This window comes from Phyllopteryx taeniolatus, chromosome 20 (genome assembly GCF_024500385.1).
Source record: "Phyllopteryx taeniolatus isolate TA_2022b chromosome 20, UOR_Ptae_1.2, whole genome shotgun sequence".
In the NCBI taxonomy this organism is placed as follows: domain Eukaryota; kingdom Metazoa; phylum Chordata; class Actinopteri; order Syngnathiformes; family Syngnathidae; genus Phyllopteryx; species Phyllopteryx taeniolatus.
In genome coordinates this window covers 6,059,781-6,076,278 of record NC_084521.1, presented here as the reverse complement: position 1 = coordinate 6,076,278, position 16,498 = coordinate 6,059,781, and the positions used below count along the sequence as shown (strand labels likewise).

Sequence of the window (16,498 nt, the reverse complement as noted above, 5' to 3'; positions counted from 1 at the left end):
TTTGTACACATTTTTCATCTTATTTGCTATTCAGTAATTAAATGCGTCCTCACTGAACACGGTAGCGAAACACAATAAAATCTGCTTCATCTACTTGCGACACTTCCTGCTGAAATCTTATCAAGTATTTATGGTGTTCTGGAGTGCACTGAAAAGGTCAGGAGAGAGACAATCGGCATGCAAGTAAACATTGGCGTCGACGAGACACGATCCACACGGATTAAAAAAGAAAAAGAGAAAAAAAATAGAAGGACATTGTAAAAGAAGACTGTTTTCTCTGGGATGAAAAAGCTTTTTTCAATTAATAAACATAAAGTAAAATGAACTAAAGAAGTATATTAAAATAACGGACACCTGGGAGCGATTGGCGATCAACTCCAAGTCTTCAGCGCGGCGCGCACGCCCAGAAGGCGCCAGATCCTTCCTGGAGTTCCTTTGTTTGCTGTCTGAATGCGCTCTTTGTTTTTGGTACCTGTTCCGTTAGTTTTGCCGTCTTTCCGGTGACTCTCGCCGTAAGCCACCTTTTTTCTCGTGTTTGCTATTTGTTGTGGCGCTTTTGTCAGCTTTTCGATTTGGACCATAGTTTTCGGTTATTTTTTTCATTTCTTTTTTTTCTAACCGTTTTGGTAGCCCTTTTTGCATTCAACCGTTTTATCTTTTACTTTAGTTTTTGTTAGTAAAGACTGTTGAATCATCCGTTTACGCTCTGTTACTGCTTTGGAGTCCAACTTGTCGTAGCCGTAACACAAGAGGCCCATTTCTCTCAAATATTGTTCACGTCTTCGCTTGCCTCACAGGTAAACACGTTTACAGTGTGTTAAACGAATCCCCCATGGTGAACAGGGGTTCACTGTTATAATGGTTTGCTCTCTTGTCGCCTCATGAAGCGAAATGCTAACTTCCATGCTAGCAAGCTTCGTCAGCTACGCTAACAAGACTAGCAAAGGTCAATTGGGGCTGGCGAGTACACTGCGCCGGCACAGTGGTTAAACTGCTGCATAACATTCAGCTGCGTAAGCTCGCATCGCCGGCGCCAAGCCTCCTTCTAAAATCTGTTGAGCCGAGTCACATTTTCATCCGTGGAAAAACGTGGACGCCGGCTGACACGGCTGACGCCACGAGATAGCACACGCTCGCTGCGCTTTATTAAATCTCCCCGTAGCGATGGAGGACCGCTGGGCATTATAATGAACTCTTATCTGAAGTAAAAGGCCTCTCGTTCGGAGCATCTCCTTCAAAAAGTCTGTCGCTCAGTCTTATGAAAGCCTCGCTCTCCATCTTGGGTTTTAATTCCCACATTTATTATGGTCAAATTTGACACGGAGTGAAACCATTCCATTTTTTTCGTTTTGTTTTAGGTGTGATTTATTTCCTCTTTAACATGACAGTCTGAACAAGGTAAGGGGCTACACACACTCACATGACAATCTTGGGCTATAAAATGAGAGAATGCATGCCATTTTCGATTTATTTTTTAAAATGGTTGGCTACATTCTTCTACAAAAAAACAAAACAAAAAACAACAACACCAGTCATAACAAATGGTCAGAATGTTCTCATGTGAATTCTGTGGGATTTTGTCCAAAAATGTTCTGTAGTTGGTAATCACCAAACATTTTTAAAAAATGATTCATCCATTTTCTTTAGTGCTTATCCAGACTATGGTCGTGGGTGAGCTGGAGCCAATCCCAGCTGACTTTGGGTGAAAGGTGGGGTACCTACACCCTGGACTGGTTGCTGGCTAATTATGATGATTCTTTATTCTTAAAACAAGGTATTTTATATTTAAATGTGTAAAAATCAAACACTGTAATTGTTGGTCAATTATGTGAGACACCAATTGGCAGAAAATGTTGGACCAATAGACATCAATCTTACTAAAATTATTGGATCCATGGTTGGCTACAGGTATAGTGTGAAAACAAAAACACAACAATAAACAAGAAAGCGTCATAAAGGGTCAGCATGTTCTCATGAGGATTTAGTATGTTGTATGTTTTTGATAAATAAAATGGATTCTATTGGCTATTGGCATGTTCTCCTTAGATTTAATAAGAATTTGTACAAAAATGCTATGTAATTAGTAGTCGGCTGACATTTTTTTGTTTAAATGTTTGTTTCATCATGTACAAAGATGATTCAGTGTAATTTGTGTTAGTTAAACAACACGTCACTTCACAGAAATGTAGGATTTCGTACAAAATTGCCCATGTGCAGCAATTAGTAGTCAGCCTACAAATGTTTTAGTTAACTGTAATTTGGCTATTACGATTTCTTTTGTCATTGCATGAATATTATGAAAATGAAACCTTACCCCAAAATGCAAAATGCTTTCACATTACAGAAAAAAAAGATATTACACAACAACTAGTCCCTACAGTAGTCGTCAATGTGAATTTGTGGAAGAAATATTAAGAATGTGGTGATTTTAAAAAGTCAGTTTGTTGTTGAAAATGTGTCAGATGTTCTGGTTTTCTGGTTAGAAATTTCTAGAAACTTTCTGGCAAATCATTTGTCTGGTTTATGTGGTTCAAATGTGTTGCGTTCGGATAAAATCTCTGTGTAGTTAGTTTCTGACCAGCCCCGGGAAATTGACCAAATTACACAATTTGGCAATTGTGCAACTTTTTTGCCACTTAGTGTCGTCCATTTTTCTAGTATAAGTGTTTCACATTTGGCAACAATCAGATATAATCTTTTGAAGTACTTTTGTATTTTTGCAGAACCCCCGGAAATGGTCATAAAGACCCTAAAACGGCAGTTTCAAACCAAAATGACAGACTTGCTGTGCGTTTTCGCCGTTTTGGGCAGGGGTTCTTGGGACTTTTTTTGTGGGTCTGCCTATTGAATTTCATATTGGCAAGTGAAACTGACTCCTGGGGCTGAGTTCCCCCCCCCCAAAAAAGTGTCAATTTTGGCTTTGATTTATTCCTGTAAATTCCCATGGAAAGTTTGCAACATTCCTACCATTGTGAAAGCTGAGTCGCAGTGTTACCATCCTAATTAGCTCAAACCCTTGCTTATATCGTAGACAAGATTATTAAAGAAATGTGATTTTGCCATGGGGGGGGGATATTATTTGTTAACTAAATAACACGGCAGCTGTACAAACCTAGCGTTCAATTCTTTGTGTATTCTTCCTACATCCCTCTATTAATTCTCACTTACCTCAAGCTATGCGGCATTGCACAAGAAGACAAAGTCTGAATATGAAAACTTGCTTCTTCTTTTGTTACCTTCGCCATGCATGCAGCAATAAAGCCGGCGAGCAGACAGGTGACAAATTACATTTTGCGTCCTTTTGCGTCAATCGCAGTGTGCCGTGAAATAATGAGGACAAAGAGGAGTCAATTGAAACCCCATGCAAAACGTTTTTAATACACGCCCACCTAAGAATTCATTTTTGCTGCATCTGGCACAAGGGAAATTCCCGTGATGCTGCTTGCAACGGTTGAAGTTGCAAATGAGTTGTTTGAGAAAAAGAGTCTTAGGAATACTGACGGGGAAAACAAAGTGAATGGGATTTAACACAATATGTGGGACACCATTGAAATACCCCGTGGCTAATGGTGGAGACTTCTCTGATCTCAAATCCAATATTGTCTCCGATCTGGCAAGTGTTTAATTGGAACAGTCCCACGACACACAATTAGGTACACCTGCACATCTAATGAGTCCACTTTTACAAAGATAGAGTTCAATCATAATGTGACAATTTCTTAATTATTGTGGCTGTAGGTTTTACGGTGGTGTAGAACCAATGACCACTTTGTATGAAGGAAATATAGTTGTACAGTGAACCCCACCTAGTCGTAAAATCTCGGTGTATTTCTAGGCTCTTTCTGTTTTCAGAGGCTATTTTTCGACTCTTTATTGTTCTTCACGTATATGAAAGTGTGTCGCGACTTTGCAACAATTGGAAAATGCGGGTCCCAGGGTGACATTTTAGAACCGCTGGTCTAGAAGTTCATTTTGAAGGACCTGTGGAAATGGCCAAAATGACCCTTGAGACCCTTTTGTGATTGTAGTCTGAGTTACGATAGACATCGCCTACCAAATTTCAGGTTGCAAAGTGAAACTGATTTTGCTTGGGGAACACTTTTGAGCATATTTGAACGGAGAAACATTGCATCCTTATTGGAGTCTTCTATAGCGAACACCATTTGATAGTGCAGGTGTACCTCCAGCTGTGACTTCATTAGGTTCAGTGCATCCTGTTTCTTTCATTTGTCAGCTCCCAGCCACAATAATTGCCCCGGAAGCATCAGTCAAACTGCGTGGAGCCTGATTTTGTATACCTATGGAGCACTCTTTGACATTCACCAATGACTACCTCGGCAGTCAAAACGTCTGTTTGTATGTCTCCCGACTCTCCTTTGAACCAATATCCGGCGGCATATCGGGGTACTTCCAAAGCACTTTTCCTTATAACGAGGACATTTATTCGTCTCTTTGAGGAGTCCGGCTGGGAGGTTCCATAAAAACGACAGGGGTTTGGGGGAAGTGTCTGGGATGCAGTCTCTGGGTCAACGCTGCCTGGAGAAGAGGTTCCTCAGGGCGTTGTTGTAGTTCTTGTTGAAGGCGGTGTAGATGAGCGGGTTGAAGAAGGAGTTGGAGTAGCCGAGCCACAGGAAGATGCTCTTCCAGATGGGCGGGATGTCACAGGAGCACAGCGGCACGATGAGCTCGGTGATGAAGAACGGGATCCAGCAGAGCACGAAGACGCCGATCAGGATCCCCACCATTAGCGCCGCCTTCTTCTCCTTTTGCTCGCGCCACGTGTCGCCGTCCGTCTGGAAGGTGACGGTGGCGTGCCGCGCCGTGAACACCATCTGGGGCTGCCGAGCCTCCTCTTTCACCTGCAGCGACATCCAGACATCAAATTGATTCGCGACGTAATCAGAAGATAAGTGGGAAATATTATAAGCAAGTGTGGAGAAGAACTGTTTCTCATGTTTAGGGTATTTAGCGTGAAGGAATGTGGTTTGAAGTACCAAAGTACAAATATTTCAAGACTGTAGGTTTTTTTCAAGTATCTGTACTTGCGTACACTCAGTCTAGAACTGTCCTATGTAGCCTACGTGCATGAACTGATGAAGCCTGGATGAGTCTTCTAAGACTACCACAACAGTCCAGTTGATCGATTCAGTAGCATGAGAATGAATTGAACTGGATGAATGACAATATTCACACACCCGTCTGTGAGTATTTGTTTTTCTGACAACTTTTGAATGTTACGCCCTACATTTGAAAACGGATACAGTGGAACGCCGGTTCATGAACAACTGGGTTTAGGAACAACATTTTCGAAGAAATATTGCCTCGGTTCACGAACAATTTCGGCATTAAAGCGGAAGGCTTAGTTGTGCTTTTAATTGTGCTGTGTAAACGTAATTTGTTCTGTGCGTCACATATTACGGGTATCTTTTTGTTTTGTTTAGCCCGCAGTTTGGCAGAAGACTTGCAAGTCGTCCATCTGCTGCCGTCGCCGGACATAACGCTCTGTGGAGCAGCAAAATGTCCAGCTAACGACGAGACAGTTTTAATAAATCTGGGAATGTGTGTGAATGTACAACAAGGGCAGAGTAAAGACATAGGCTGCCGCGTTAGCTCCCCAAGCGAGCCAGCCGTCGACTCGCTCGCTCGCGCGTGCTTGCCACTTGTCTATCTTGACTATCCACGCATCAATACCTAATCCAACCCCGGAGGCTCAACAACTGGATTATGGTTGCCAGCGTAGAGCAGTGACAGGTGGAGCAACAAATAAACAGAGCCTGACGCTCGCGTTCGCTCTGTTCGGGCAAACTCAAACGAAGCTCAGTAATTGTGTCAACAATTGGGCCTTCCTTCTCTTTTGTCTCGCGACTCAAGGCCGACTTGCCTTCCTTTTGTTTATTTGCTCGAGGCGTGCGAGTCCCGCATACAAAACATAGAATTTCTTTTCTGCTTGCGTTACAACGTTTTCTCACTTTGGCTCACATGAAGCCAAGGCGGTGACAGCAGAGGCAAATGCATACAGTGCTACCTTGAGCTTCCGACACCCCAAACATTTTATCGTCGTATAGGTTGGTTAAAAATAAGGGGAGTATGTTTTCAAGATGTCTTATATATTGTTCCCCCAAAAATGTATATATTATACCGCATAACTCCAGATGTTTTATCATTTGGTCGTATAGTTTTGAGAAAAAAACGTTGCATATTTTCGGGATAAGTCTTATACTGTATCTTGGATAAAAAACATTACCCTAGACGTGTTATCATTTATTCATATATTTTGAAGAAAAAAGGTAAAAAAAAAATTATGTCATATATTTGTGATGAAAAATGTGTATACTATCCAACATATCCCCGAGGTTTTATCATTTGGTTGTATTTTTTTCCAATATAAAAGTTATCCAACATGCGCAGACGTTTTATCAGTTAGTCATATATATCAATGTAAAAAGGGTAGTATGTTTTTGATTATAAATTAAGATTATAATAAATTATCCGACATGTCCAGAGAAGGTTCATTTCTTCGAACAGTATATTTTTGTCATGAACATGGTTAGGGCGACGGCGAGGAACGCAAGGCAAGAACATGGTGGACCCAATTGCAGGGAAGCAGGGAGGCAAGGCAGGAGTGCGGGAATCTCAAAATAATAATATTTAATCACAATGATAAAACAACAGGCGACTATGACAAAAACAACTGGCGACTATGACAAAAACAACTGGCGACTATGACATGGCAAGACGTGACAACGACAATGAACCGACGAGAACTGAAAGAAACCAGGGAACTAAATACAAACAAATTGACGAGACAACGAGGAACACCTGGACAAGACGAGTGGCTAGAGAGCTGATTGGTCAACACAAAGTAGACGAGAACAGGTGGACACAACAACCTAATGAGCACACGACAAACATGGAACACAGGAAAACATGGAACAAAACTAAACCCAAACCAAAACACAGACCATGACAATTTTAGAGAAATATGTTGTTTGACAAATCGCGAGACGTTTTCATGGAGTAATAACTTATTCCTAACTTCATTTCCTTGTGTTTGTTGTAATTTTACGTGAAAAACGGGAGCGAGTGTTGTGACAGGACGCACTGACATATCTAATAAAAACAAACAAATTTGTTCTATAAGCTACTTGAGGGACGTTCTTTTTATAGAAGTGGATGTTGGAAGCGATAAACGTTGCCTCCAATTCAGCTTCCAATTAGTTCTGCAAGACCGCCCGCTTCCAATTTGAGGCCACTTTTGCATGATGGATGATAATGATGGAGTGAGAGGAAAATTAGAACCTTATTTTGCATTTTCCGGAAAACATTCTCCCCGATAACGTTGAGTGACTTTCATAAGGTGAAAAAAAGATTGTCCATTGTCACCATTTAGTTTTTGACGAAGAGATGAGCGTCTGACTTTTTGAGCGCGCTGATGAGCAAGCAGCAAGGTGCACAAAGGCCAAGACACGGATATTTATATCCTAGCCCGCCTACGGCCTAACAACACGCAGGCAATGATTCTGATTAGGACCCAAATATCTTCCTAGGGTCAAATAGAAATCCTTACATAACAACGGACATCTGTGGGGGTAAAATGCAATGAGCCACTGAGAACTAAAGTGGGCTAACTGACTTTTTGTCCTCTTGAAAGTGCAGACATGGAAAACAGGCATATCATTCAGATGAATGCCGGTCTAAATCAAGGTTTAGTACCAATTTTGATGTAATGTGGTAGTCCATTTTTGCACTCTTTTTTTTTTTTTTAACCTTGGCTGCTACTAGTGGGCTAAATCAATTGTTGTCATTTTTAAGTTAAGTGTGAACATGAATAGAAAAAGGCATATCTTTCAGATCAATACTGATCTAAATCAAGATTTAGTTCCAGTTTTGGCATATAGGGGCCAGTCCATTATTGCAGTCAGCACTTTTTTTATTTTAGCCTGGGTGCCAGTGAATGATGCTAATTTGATTGATCATCTTTCATTGAGTATTGATCGATTTGACGGATGCTTGGACTTAGACCACGATTGCACAAATGTAGCGGTGGCCATAAAACTTTGAATCCCTCTCCTGCAAAATGACAAAAACGGAGTTAGCCCACTGCCGTTCTTAGCGGTTCAGGTATCACTAATCACCTCTGCCATGGGCGTGATGGTGTTGCTCTTGCGAGAGCCGATCCGGAACTTGGCCGCCTTGTAGATCTTCCAGTAGACGAAGAGCACCACACAGAGCGGCAGGTAGAAGGCGCCGAACGTGGAGAAGATGGTGTACGACGGCTCCTGGCTCACCTGGCACTTCATGCCCTCGGTGTACGTCTCGCCCCAGCCGAAGAGCGGCGATAGCGAGATGATGGATGACAGCAGCCACGTGAGGGCGATCATCACGTTGGAGATCTTCTTGCGCGTCTTGAGCGTGTACTCCAGGTGGCGCGTGATGGACCAGTAGCGGTCCAGAGCGATGGCCGTCACGTTCCAGATGCTGGCCGTGCAGCACAGCACGTCGAAGGAGATCCATACCTGGCACGGCACATGTTACTTGACTTTATGTTGAATACAATCCTAATTTTGCGATTAAACTACATTGTCACAATGCGGAGTATTTTGCAAATAGTCTTCTTACGACAATGTTTTTTAGGTGAGTGCAAGCATAATTGCAATTATTTTTTTAATAATACAAAATATTTGAATAGCTGAAATTTAAGTCCTAATAGTACAGGAATTAATTTTAAATATTTAATATTTAAAAAAAACTAAATTGCAATTAAAAAAGGTTAGTAATGTGTAATATTATGAAACTAAAATTGTAATATTCAAAGAATATTTTTTAGGTGAATAAAATCATTACATTCTTTTTCTTAATATGAGAATATATGAAATTTCACTGGAATAAAATCTTAATAATGGTGTAGTGGCGCACTCGGCTGACTTTGGTGCGGCCAGCGTGGGTTCAGTTCCCACTCAGTGTGAATGTGAGTGCGAATGGTTGTCCGTGTCTATATGTGCCCTGCGACAGACTGGCGGCCAGTTCGGGGTGTAGTCCGCCTTTCGCCTGAAGTCAGCTGGGATAGGCTCCGGCGCCTGAATTTTTAAAAATTGATTTTGCGATTAAAATAATAATAATAATAATAATAATAATGCAAAGTTTTGTGAGAATAAAGTTGTAACATCAGAATAATTCAAAATAGTAATAAAAATCATGGGCACCTGGCAGAGGACGCGGCCCAGCTTCCACAGGCGTCCGTTCAGCTCGTGCACCAGGCTCAGCGGCATCACCAGCGCCGCCACCATCACGTCGGAGATGGCCATGGACGCCACCAAGTTGTGCGGCACCCGGTGGAACGTGCGCACTCGCAGGATGGTGAGCAGCACCAGCAGGTTCCACACGAAGGTGGCCACGGCCAGCATGGCCAGCAGGGTCAGGGTGAGCACGCTGAACAGGGAGAAGGGCCGGTAGATGTCGTTTTCAGGGGCGTGGCCGCTGGCGTTCGCCACGCTGCCGTTGGGATACGTCATGGTAGACGGTTCTGAGACGGAAGTCGACTCATTCTGCATCTGAAAGACAAGTGGGGGAAAAAACCACGTACAGTGAGTGGGTAGAAAAGTATACACACCCCTGTTCACATGCCAGTGAGTAAAAATAACTGAAATTATATGATTGCAGGCGGCACGGTGGACGACCGGTTAGAGCGTCAGCCTCACAGTTCTGAGGACCGGGGTTCAATCCCCGGCCCCGCCTGTGTGGAGTTTGCATGTTCTCCCCGTGCCTGCGTGGGTTTTCTCCGGGCACTCCGGTTTCCTCCCACATCCCAAAAGCATGCATTAATCGGAGACTCTAAATTGCCCGTAGGTGTGACTGTGAGTGCGAATGGTTGTTTGTTTCGATGTGCCCTGCGATTGGCTGGCAACCAGTTCAGGGTGGACCCCGCCTCCTGCCCGATTACAGCTGGGATAGGCTCCAGCACGCCCGCGACCCTAGTGAGGAGAAGCGGCTCAGAAAATGGATGGATGGATGGATGGAAGTATGCACACCTTATACCTTGGAAGTGGCTGTGTTCTGAATTAACCAATCATTTACAAACTCATGTTAAATGGGAGTCAGGACACACCCGCCACCATTTCAAGTGCCTCTGATTACCCCCAAATAAATTTCAGATGTTCTAGTAGGCTTTTCCTGGCATTATTTTGCTTTCAGTCGCAATGCTGAAAGGTTTTCTGCTAGCGCTCATTGCTATTTTGAAATGTTCATAATTCCTTCCTGCTGAACGGCAAAATTTACAAAAGGAGGTTTGACCTGTGAATAGAGTGTATGTGAAGTGTAAAAAAAGTACTGGTCTAACTCCATTAAGGTAAAAAAGTACAGACTGAAATGTACTGAAGTACAAAAGTTCAATTTCCCTCTCTTAGCATTGCTAAAATTTTGAATGGACAAAAATTTAGCGATTCAGAGATTTTTTTAATGCCTGAAACTGGTACAAGACACAACACATTTGCCACAAATCATTCTAGGTGTCGTCAGCATTAAACAAATTGACTAAATAAGGCCATGGATGAAAAATATGTTGCTTCTACTCATCTGCTGCATCATCGTGGTTAAGGCTCCCTAATTCACGTTCTGCCTTATACTAAGTCCCAAAGTTCGGAGCCATGGATTTCTGTATTTTCCACATCATGTCGTCATCCGAATAAAAAAAGTAATGAACGTGTTTTGACAAAATAATCAGTGGAAAGTACAAATATTTGTTTTCAAATGTAGAACGTCAAAGGAAAAATTTGGCTGAATATTAAATATTTAAGTACAGATTCCTGAAAATCTACTAAAGTACATTAACCAGGTATTTGTACTTTGTTATTTCCCACCTGTTATGAATACTTAAATCGAGGGGTAGAGTAAGTCTGATGACTGCCATTCTTCTCCCCCCCCCCCATAGTACACCTACTGCGCGGTGCCACGACGTTTGCTGGAGAGCCTGTTTAGCGATTTTTGCTTGACGGCGTAAAAGCCACTTGAGCGTCTCATCTGCGGTTGTCAGGCAGGCTGCCGACAACCTTTCAAGTGCAATTTTCAGACGGCGTTAAAGGGCCTCGCAAAGCTACTCTGGGACTTCTTTTTACCACTGGAACAAAAAGAAACATATTCATATTTATTAGCCCGCCCCGTTGTGACTTCCACCTCCGATTTGCATCAATTTCGGCATCGGTTACAGGATGAGTACTTTATATTTTTTTTAAAGATGAGGCGTATTAAGGCATTTGAACAGAGAAATGGAAAAAATAAATGAAGAATGAAGTCAAAATATCACGAGGAAACAAAGACAATATGCACACTCCTCCAAGAGTATTAGAACATTCAGGCCAGTTTCTTTCTTTTTTTATAAATTGACAACTTTTGAACTTTTAATTCAAGGTATTTATATTTGGTTTGAGTACACAATTTAGAAGGGCAGCACGAGTGCTTAGCAGTATCTTCAAGAAAAAAAAGTCATATTGAAAGAAAAAATGTATATTTTCAAGATAAAACTGATGGATTTTTAAAGTAAAAGGTTTTATATAAATTACATTTACATAAAAAAAAACATTAAATATGCATGACAAATCGATGGCTAACTAGTTTGGAAATCAGAACTCAAGGATAATAGTTTGTTCTACTGTTGTTCAAGTGACTGTAAAAACGGGTGTGGTAACAAAAGAAATAGCAATTTCTCACGTCATTATTTACTACAAATGACAATTAGAAATTTAGGTACATGTTTTGGCAAGAATCATAGACATTGATGCATAGGATTTGCTTTCGCCGGCCACATTAAATGGTGTGGCAGGCCAGATCTGGCCCCCAGGCTTTGAGTTTAACACATGTGTTTTAGCGCTAATAAGTTGGATATTTTCAAGGAAACATTTTTTACATTTTCGAGAAACAAGTTGAACTTGAGAGTACAGTTGTACAAAAAAATTGTTGTCTATTTTCTAGATTAAATATCTGTATTTCAGCTCCCTCTGGTGGTTTGCAAAAGAATCAAAGCCAAAGTACAATTCAGTTGTATTTAACTTCTTAGTGCAATTAACATGTAATAAACTTTAGTTTTTTTAAACTTTTATTGAAATTCATTGTTTTTATTTAGCATATAAGCACTGTTCAAGCTGTGGATAATTTTTCAATGGCTTTCTGTACAATAATATACTTTTTAGGAATAAAAGCTCTGTCTCATTTTTGGTGAAGGCCTACTACGCTACTACATTTTAATATCTGTCATGATGGTGCTTTTTGGTGGGTAAAGTATATTTTTTTTAGGTTGTACTTGGTGTAAAAAGTCTGACAACGACTGCATTAGCTTATCAAACGAGCGCATGAGCGGCTTCCCCATCCTGATGCTAATGCACAGCGATTTCCATAGATCATGGCAAGTGCTCAGACACGGCTCATCGAACATTCACTTTCACCACAGGTCGTATCTTCACGCCTATAAATTCCCGTCACATGACTCCCGCTCCGCTTATGAATTCTGGCCGACGGCTTACATCCATCCACCCATCTGTAAGCGATCCGTCCTAAAAAAAAAATCATCTTATAACCTTTGACCCTCCCTGTTTAGTGGAGCTGGCTCCCTGTAATATTGATGCAGTCATTCATTTTACATGGCAATGCTTGTGACACAGCTAAAGGACATGTTAGCAGATGAGCATATATATATATCCCCCCCCCCCCCCCCCCCCCAACATTGGTCTCGTTTGCCTTCATTCACGTAGTTTAATAAGTTAGAAGGAACCCCTAGAACTAAAAATGGCACCGCCCGATATTTTGTAACATCATTCGACACAAACCAGGGAGTAGCCTGCCAATTCGCAGGGTTACGAGAAAAACTTGCAATGTTTCGAGAATAAAGTTGCAATATTGTGAGGAAAACGATAGACGTTTGAGCAGAATCAAACTGCAGTTTTACAAGCACAAAGTCATATTATACGAATAAAGTTGCAATGTTACGGCAAAAAAAGCAAGTCAAAATATTCCACAACACATGCCTGGAATTGAACAGGAAGTCGGCCATTTGGGTATGGGCGTAGCATGGCATCAAAGTTTGATCGTTTTGAGGATTGCCGTGAAGTTAGAAAAAATTAAACCTCGAATCCAGTAAGACCGATCGACATGAAGTTGGGGGGGACGTGTAATGCGACAGGACGCCCCAAAGCGTGTCAAAGACCCATGCGTGGAATTGAACAGGAAGTCGGCCATTTTGGTGTGGGCGGAGCATGGCGTCAAAGTTTGATCATTTTGTGGATTCACCAAGATTGGACATTAAATTATAATTGTGGTTCTAGTTTGCAGTGGAGAATATCCTCTGTGAACCAGGAAATGCAAAAATATGGACCAACAAACATTTTTGGGTTCACAGTCGTCTCCACTGGGTGTTATTCTCATGAGGTTTTGATCTGATTGAGAGCTTTGAATCAATAAGATCTCATGGTTTTGCTTGTTACAGTATAATTGTTGGCTGTGTTGCTGAATATCAAGTCAAGTGAATATTTCTTTGCAGGAGGCAAAAATAACAACAAAAAATAGTTAAATCAAAAGTCCGCCTCTCACTCATCCCCTGAGGTGAAGCTTCATGTATCTTTCTCAGCCGCCAGACGCTGGCTGCCATATTGATCTGTCGGCTATAACTCACCGGGGCTCGTCCATAAGGTCCACCGGGTAGTAACAATAGCAGCCTGCTGTGACTTATGACACCGTCTCTTACATCGCACTCCAATCAAAGGTCCTCTGGCCTCTGTTGTTCCAGCTCCTATTAGCACGCCTAACAGCCATGAAATTGGAAATCTGTTGTGAGGGAAAGAGCTGAAAGCAAACCAGATCTCATAATCGGGTCCGTTTGACGTCAGCACGTTTGCATAGGGACGAGGGAGACTCCTTCGCTACTCACGTCACGAGGGAATTAAACAGACGACTGAGAGAAAGTGTCAGCTCGGCTCTCCGTTGATTCTTAAAGCAGGGTGAGCACATATTGATGACGGAGGTCAGCGTGGATATAGTTCAACTTTGCCATGTTGTTCTTTAAGCGGGGTACACTCATGCCAATGAGCATTTCTCCCGCCGTTACAATCAAACTCAGCAAAGGTCCGATTAGCAGATGTCTCTGAAAGATTATCCTGAGTGATGATTCTGCGGTGTGGAGTGTGTTAAGCGTGATTGTTTCCCTCACCGATCCGAAAGGGAAGAAGCAATTGTAAATGTTAAAGCTGTTCAATATTTACGATTGAAAATCGACCGAGCCGTGGACGTGATTGTGACGTAAATCAGAACGATAGCCTGTCAACTAAGTGTCAAATGTTCATCACATTCACCTGCCTTTTTAATTTCTAGTTCAGCTCTTCAGCATTCACTGGGAATTTCTTCTGAAATTGCATTTGCTAACTCTTATTATTACGGTTGTTGAGGTTTGCAGTAGCGTACAACTGCGCTGCATCATACTGCCGGCTTTTTCCAATATTTTGGCTACCTTATCTAGTGACATGAGCGGTTCTTGCATTCTCAAATCATTAAAATGAATGGTAATTCCGACCCGAAAAACACCCAAAAGATTTTTTGTAACGTGAAAAATAGAACTCCACAACATTATAATTTCCAAAAACAAAAAAAAAAAACAATTAAATACAATGTGAAGAATGAAACTTCTCCTTCTGCTGTGCGACGCTTGGCCACGCGAAGAGGACGGTCACAGCTGCTCAGTAAGCTGCAGTAATATTAGTTGTTCTACACAGACGATAAAGAATATACACCTGTGAGTATTGTTGAATGCTCTGTCCGCATGTATTGCTGCACTGTTTGTATTCAAATCTACGTCGCTTACAGGGTTATAACTCAGCAACATCGTTGCTAGTTTCGTTTGCCTATTTACAATGTTTTGCATTGCGCATTAACATTAAGGTAGCGGACGTTCGTCAGGCAAAGTTATGTGGTTTGGTTCAATGCACAACGTGTAGTTCTCTTTGTTTTATGTTTAGTTTTCCAGTAAACTTCAACTGAGAGTGGCAATAAACAGCTTGAAGCAACCCCGAGGCCTCTTATTGGTAGAATCTCGAAAAACTTGAGGTGCCACTGTATTTTGACCCTTTCTTTTAGCAAACTGATGGAACCAGCCAACATATTAAAAAACAGTCAGCCACTGAATGCCCTGCAGTTTTTCACCCCTGCAAACTGTTCATCCATCCATTTTCTATTGCAGTTGTCCTCATTGGGGTCACTGGTGAGCTGGAGCCGACCCCAGCTGACTTTGAGTTGTGAGGCAGGGTACACCCTGTACTGGTTGTCAGCCAATCACAGGGCACATAAAGACAGGGAACACTCGCGTTCCACACCTATGGACAATTTGGAGTCTTCAGTGACCCTAAAGTCCATGTTTTCTGAACGCGGGACGGAGTCGTAGTAAACCGCTGCAAACTGCTACCCCAATAATAATAACTGGAGAAAACAATTGAGAAAGAAATATTTTCTGTGTTTGTGTGTGTATGTATATATATATATATATATATATATATATATACACAAACACACACACACACACACACTCTTCGACATTGTGCTGTCATCTCCAGCAAATCCCGCAAAAACTTCCCGTGCGACAACTTTGTAAATAACCCTGGCGCCTTCGTTGCACATCCCGCGAGGATTCCTGAACGCGCCGGCATCACAAGACACTTGTTACACGACATATTTAACTAGAGTCTGAGAAGAGGGGGGATGAATTCAAAAAATATATTTAAAAAAAGGAAGAAAGGTGCAACTCACCCCGTTCAGCGGTGCAGCGTCAAGTAGTAGTGCGGCAGAAGGTGCTGCGTGCGTGGTTTGCATGCATCCATCGCCGCCTGGGGTGTAGGGGGGACTGATGGCTCAGTGTGGTTTAGTGTGGCTTGACTACACACACACATACACACACACAGACACAGACACACACAGTGAGCATGAGGAATGAACCACGCCGGTTGGCATAGGGGGCAGACAAGAGGATGGCTGAGAGGTGGGAGTGATTCTGAGTCCATTTCACATGATAAACACTATGTTTTCCTCAGTGAAGTGAAGAAGGATGCATGGAGGAAGGGAGGAGGCGAGGGGGTGGGAAGCTGCCTTATCGGAGGCAAGGATGCAACAGCGGATGCAACAGCGGATGCAGATGACGTCTTTATCTTGTTTCTCAGACAACGTTGCCTCCTCCTTACACCACTCTGATGCACCGCGCCAATCTGGGGTGTCGCTGGAGGATCCTGCAGCCCGGCGGGCAATGCACATGGCCGCGTGTTGTCACCCAAACAAGTGAGGGATGCGCTCGTCTCACTCATCTGAAATTTGAGATACGATGGCCACGAACTCAACTCACCTCACTTCGCAATAAGATAGATAACACCGAGCGTGAGATGAAACTCTTTTCCACACATACACTCCTTTACTTGAGCAAAGTTCTTATCTAATGGCCGTGTATGCTAATAAAGGCATCCCCCGCTAATCCCTGGGA

General features: G+C 42.3%; 1 protein-coding gene across 1 annotated transcript; it reads right to left on the bottom strand.

The window, feature by feature from the left end:
• Window positions 1-1,288: 1,288 nt before the first annotated feature.
• Window positions 1,289-16,048, bottom strand: htr5ab (5-hydroxytryptamine (serotonin) receptor 5A, genome duplicate b). Its single transcript, XM_061758927.1, has 4 exons — window positions 15,778-16,048; window positions 9,204-9,551; window positions 8,136-8,516; window positions 1,289-4,859 (listed from the first exon to the last, which is right to left on the bottom strand). Exons 1-4 carry the CDS (start codon window positions 15,838-15,840, stop codon window positions 4,527-4,529), a joined length of 1,125 nt encoding a protein of 374 aa, XP_061614911.1. The 5' UTR covers window positions 15,841-16,048; the 3' UTR covers window positions 1,289-4,526.
• Window positions 16,049-16,498: the final 450 nt, after the last annotated feature.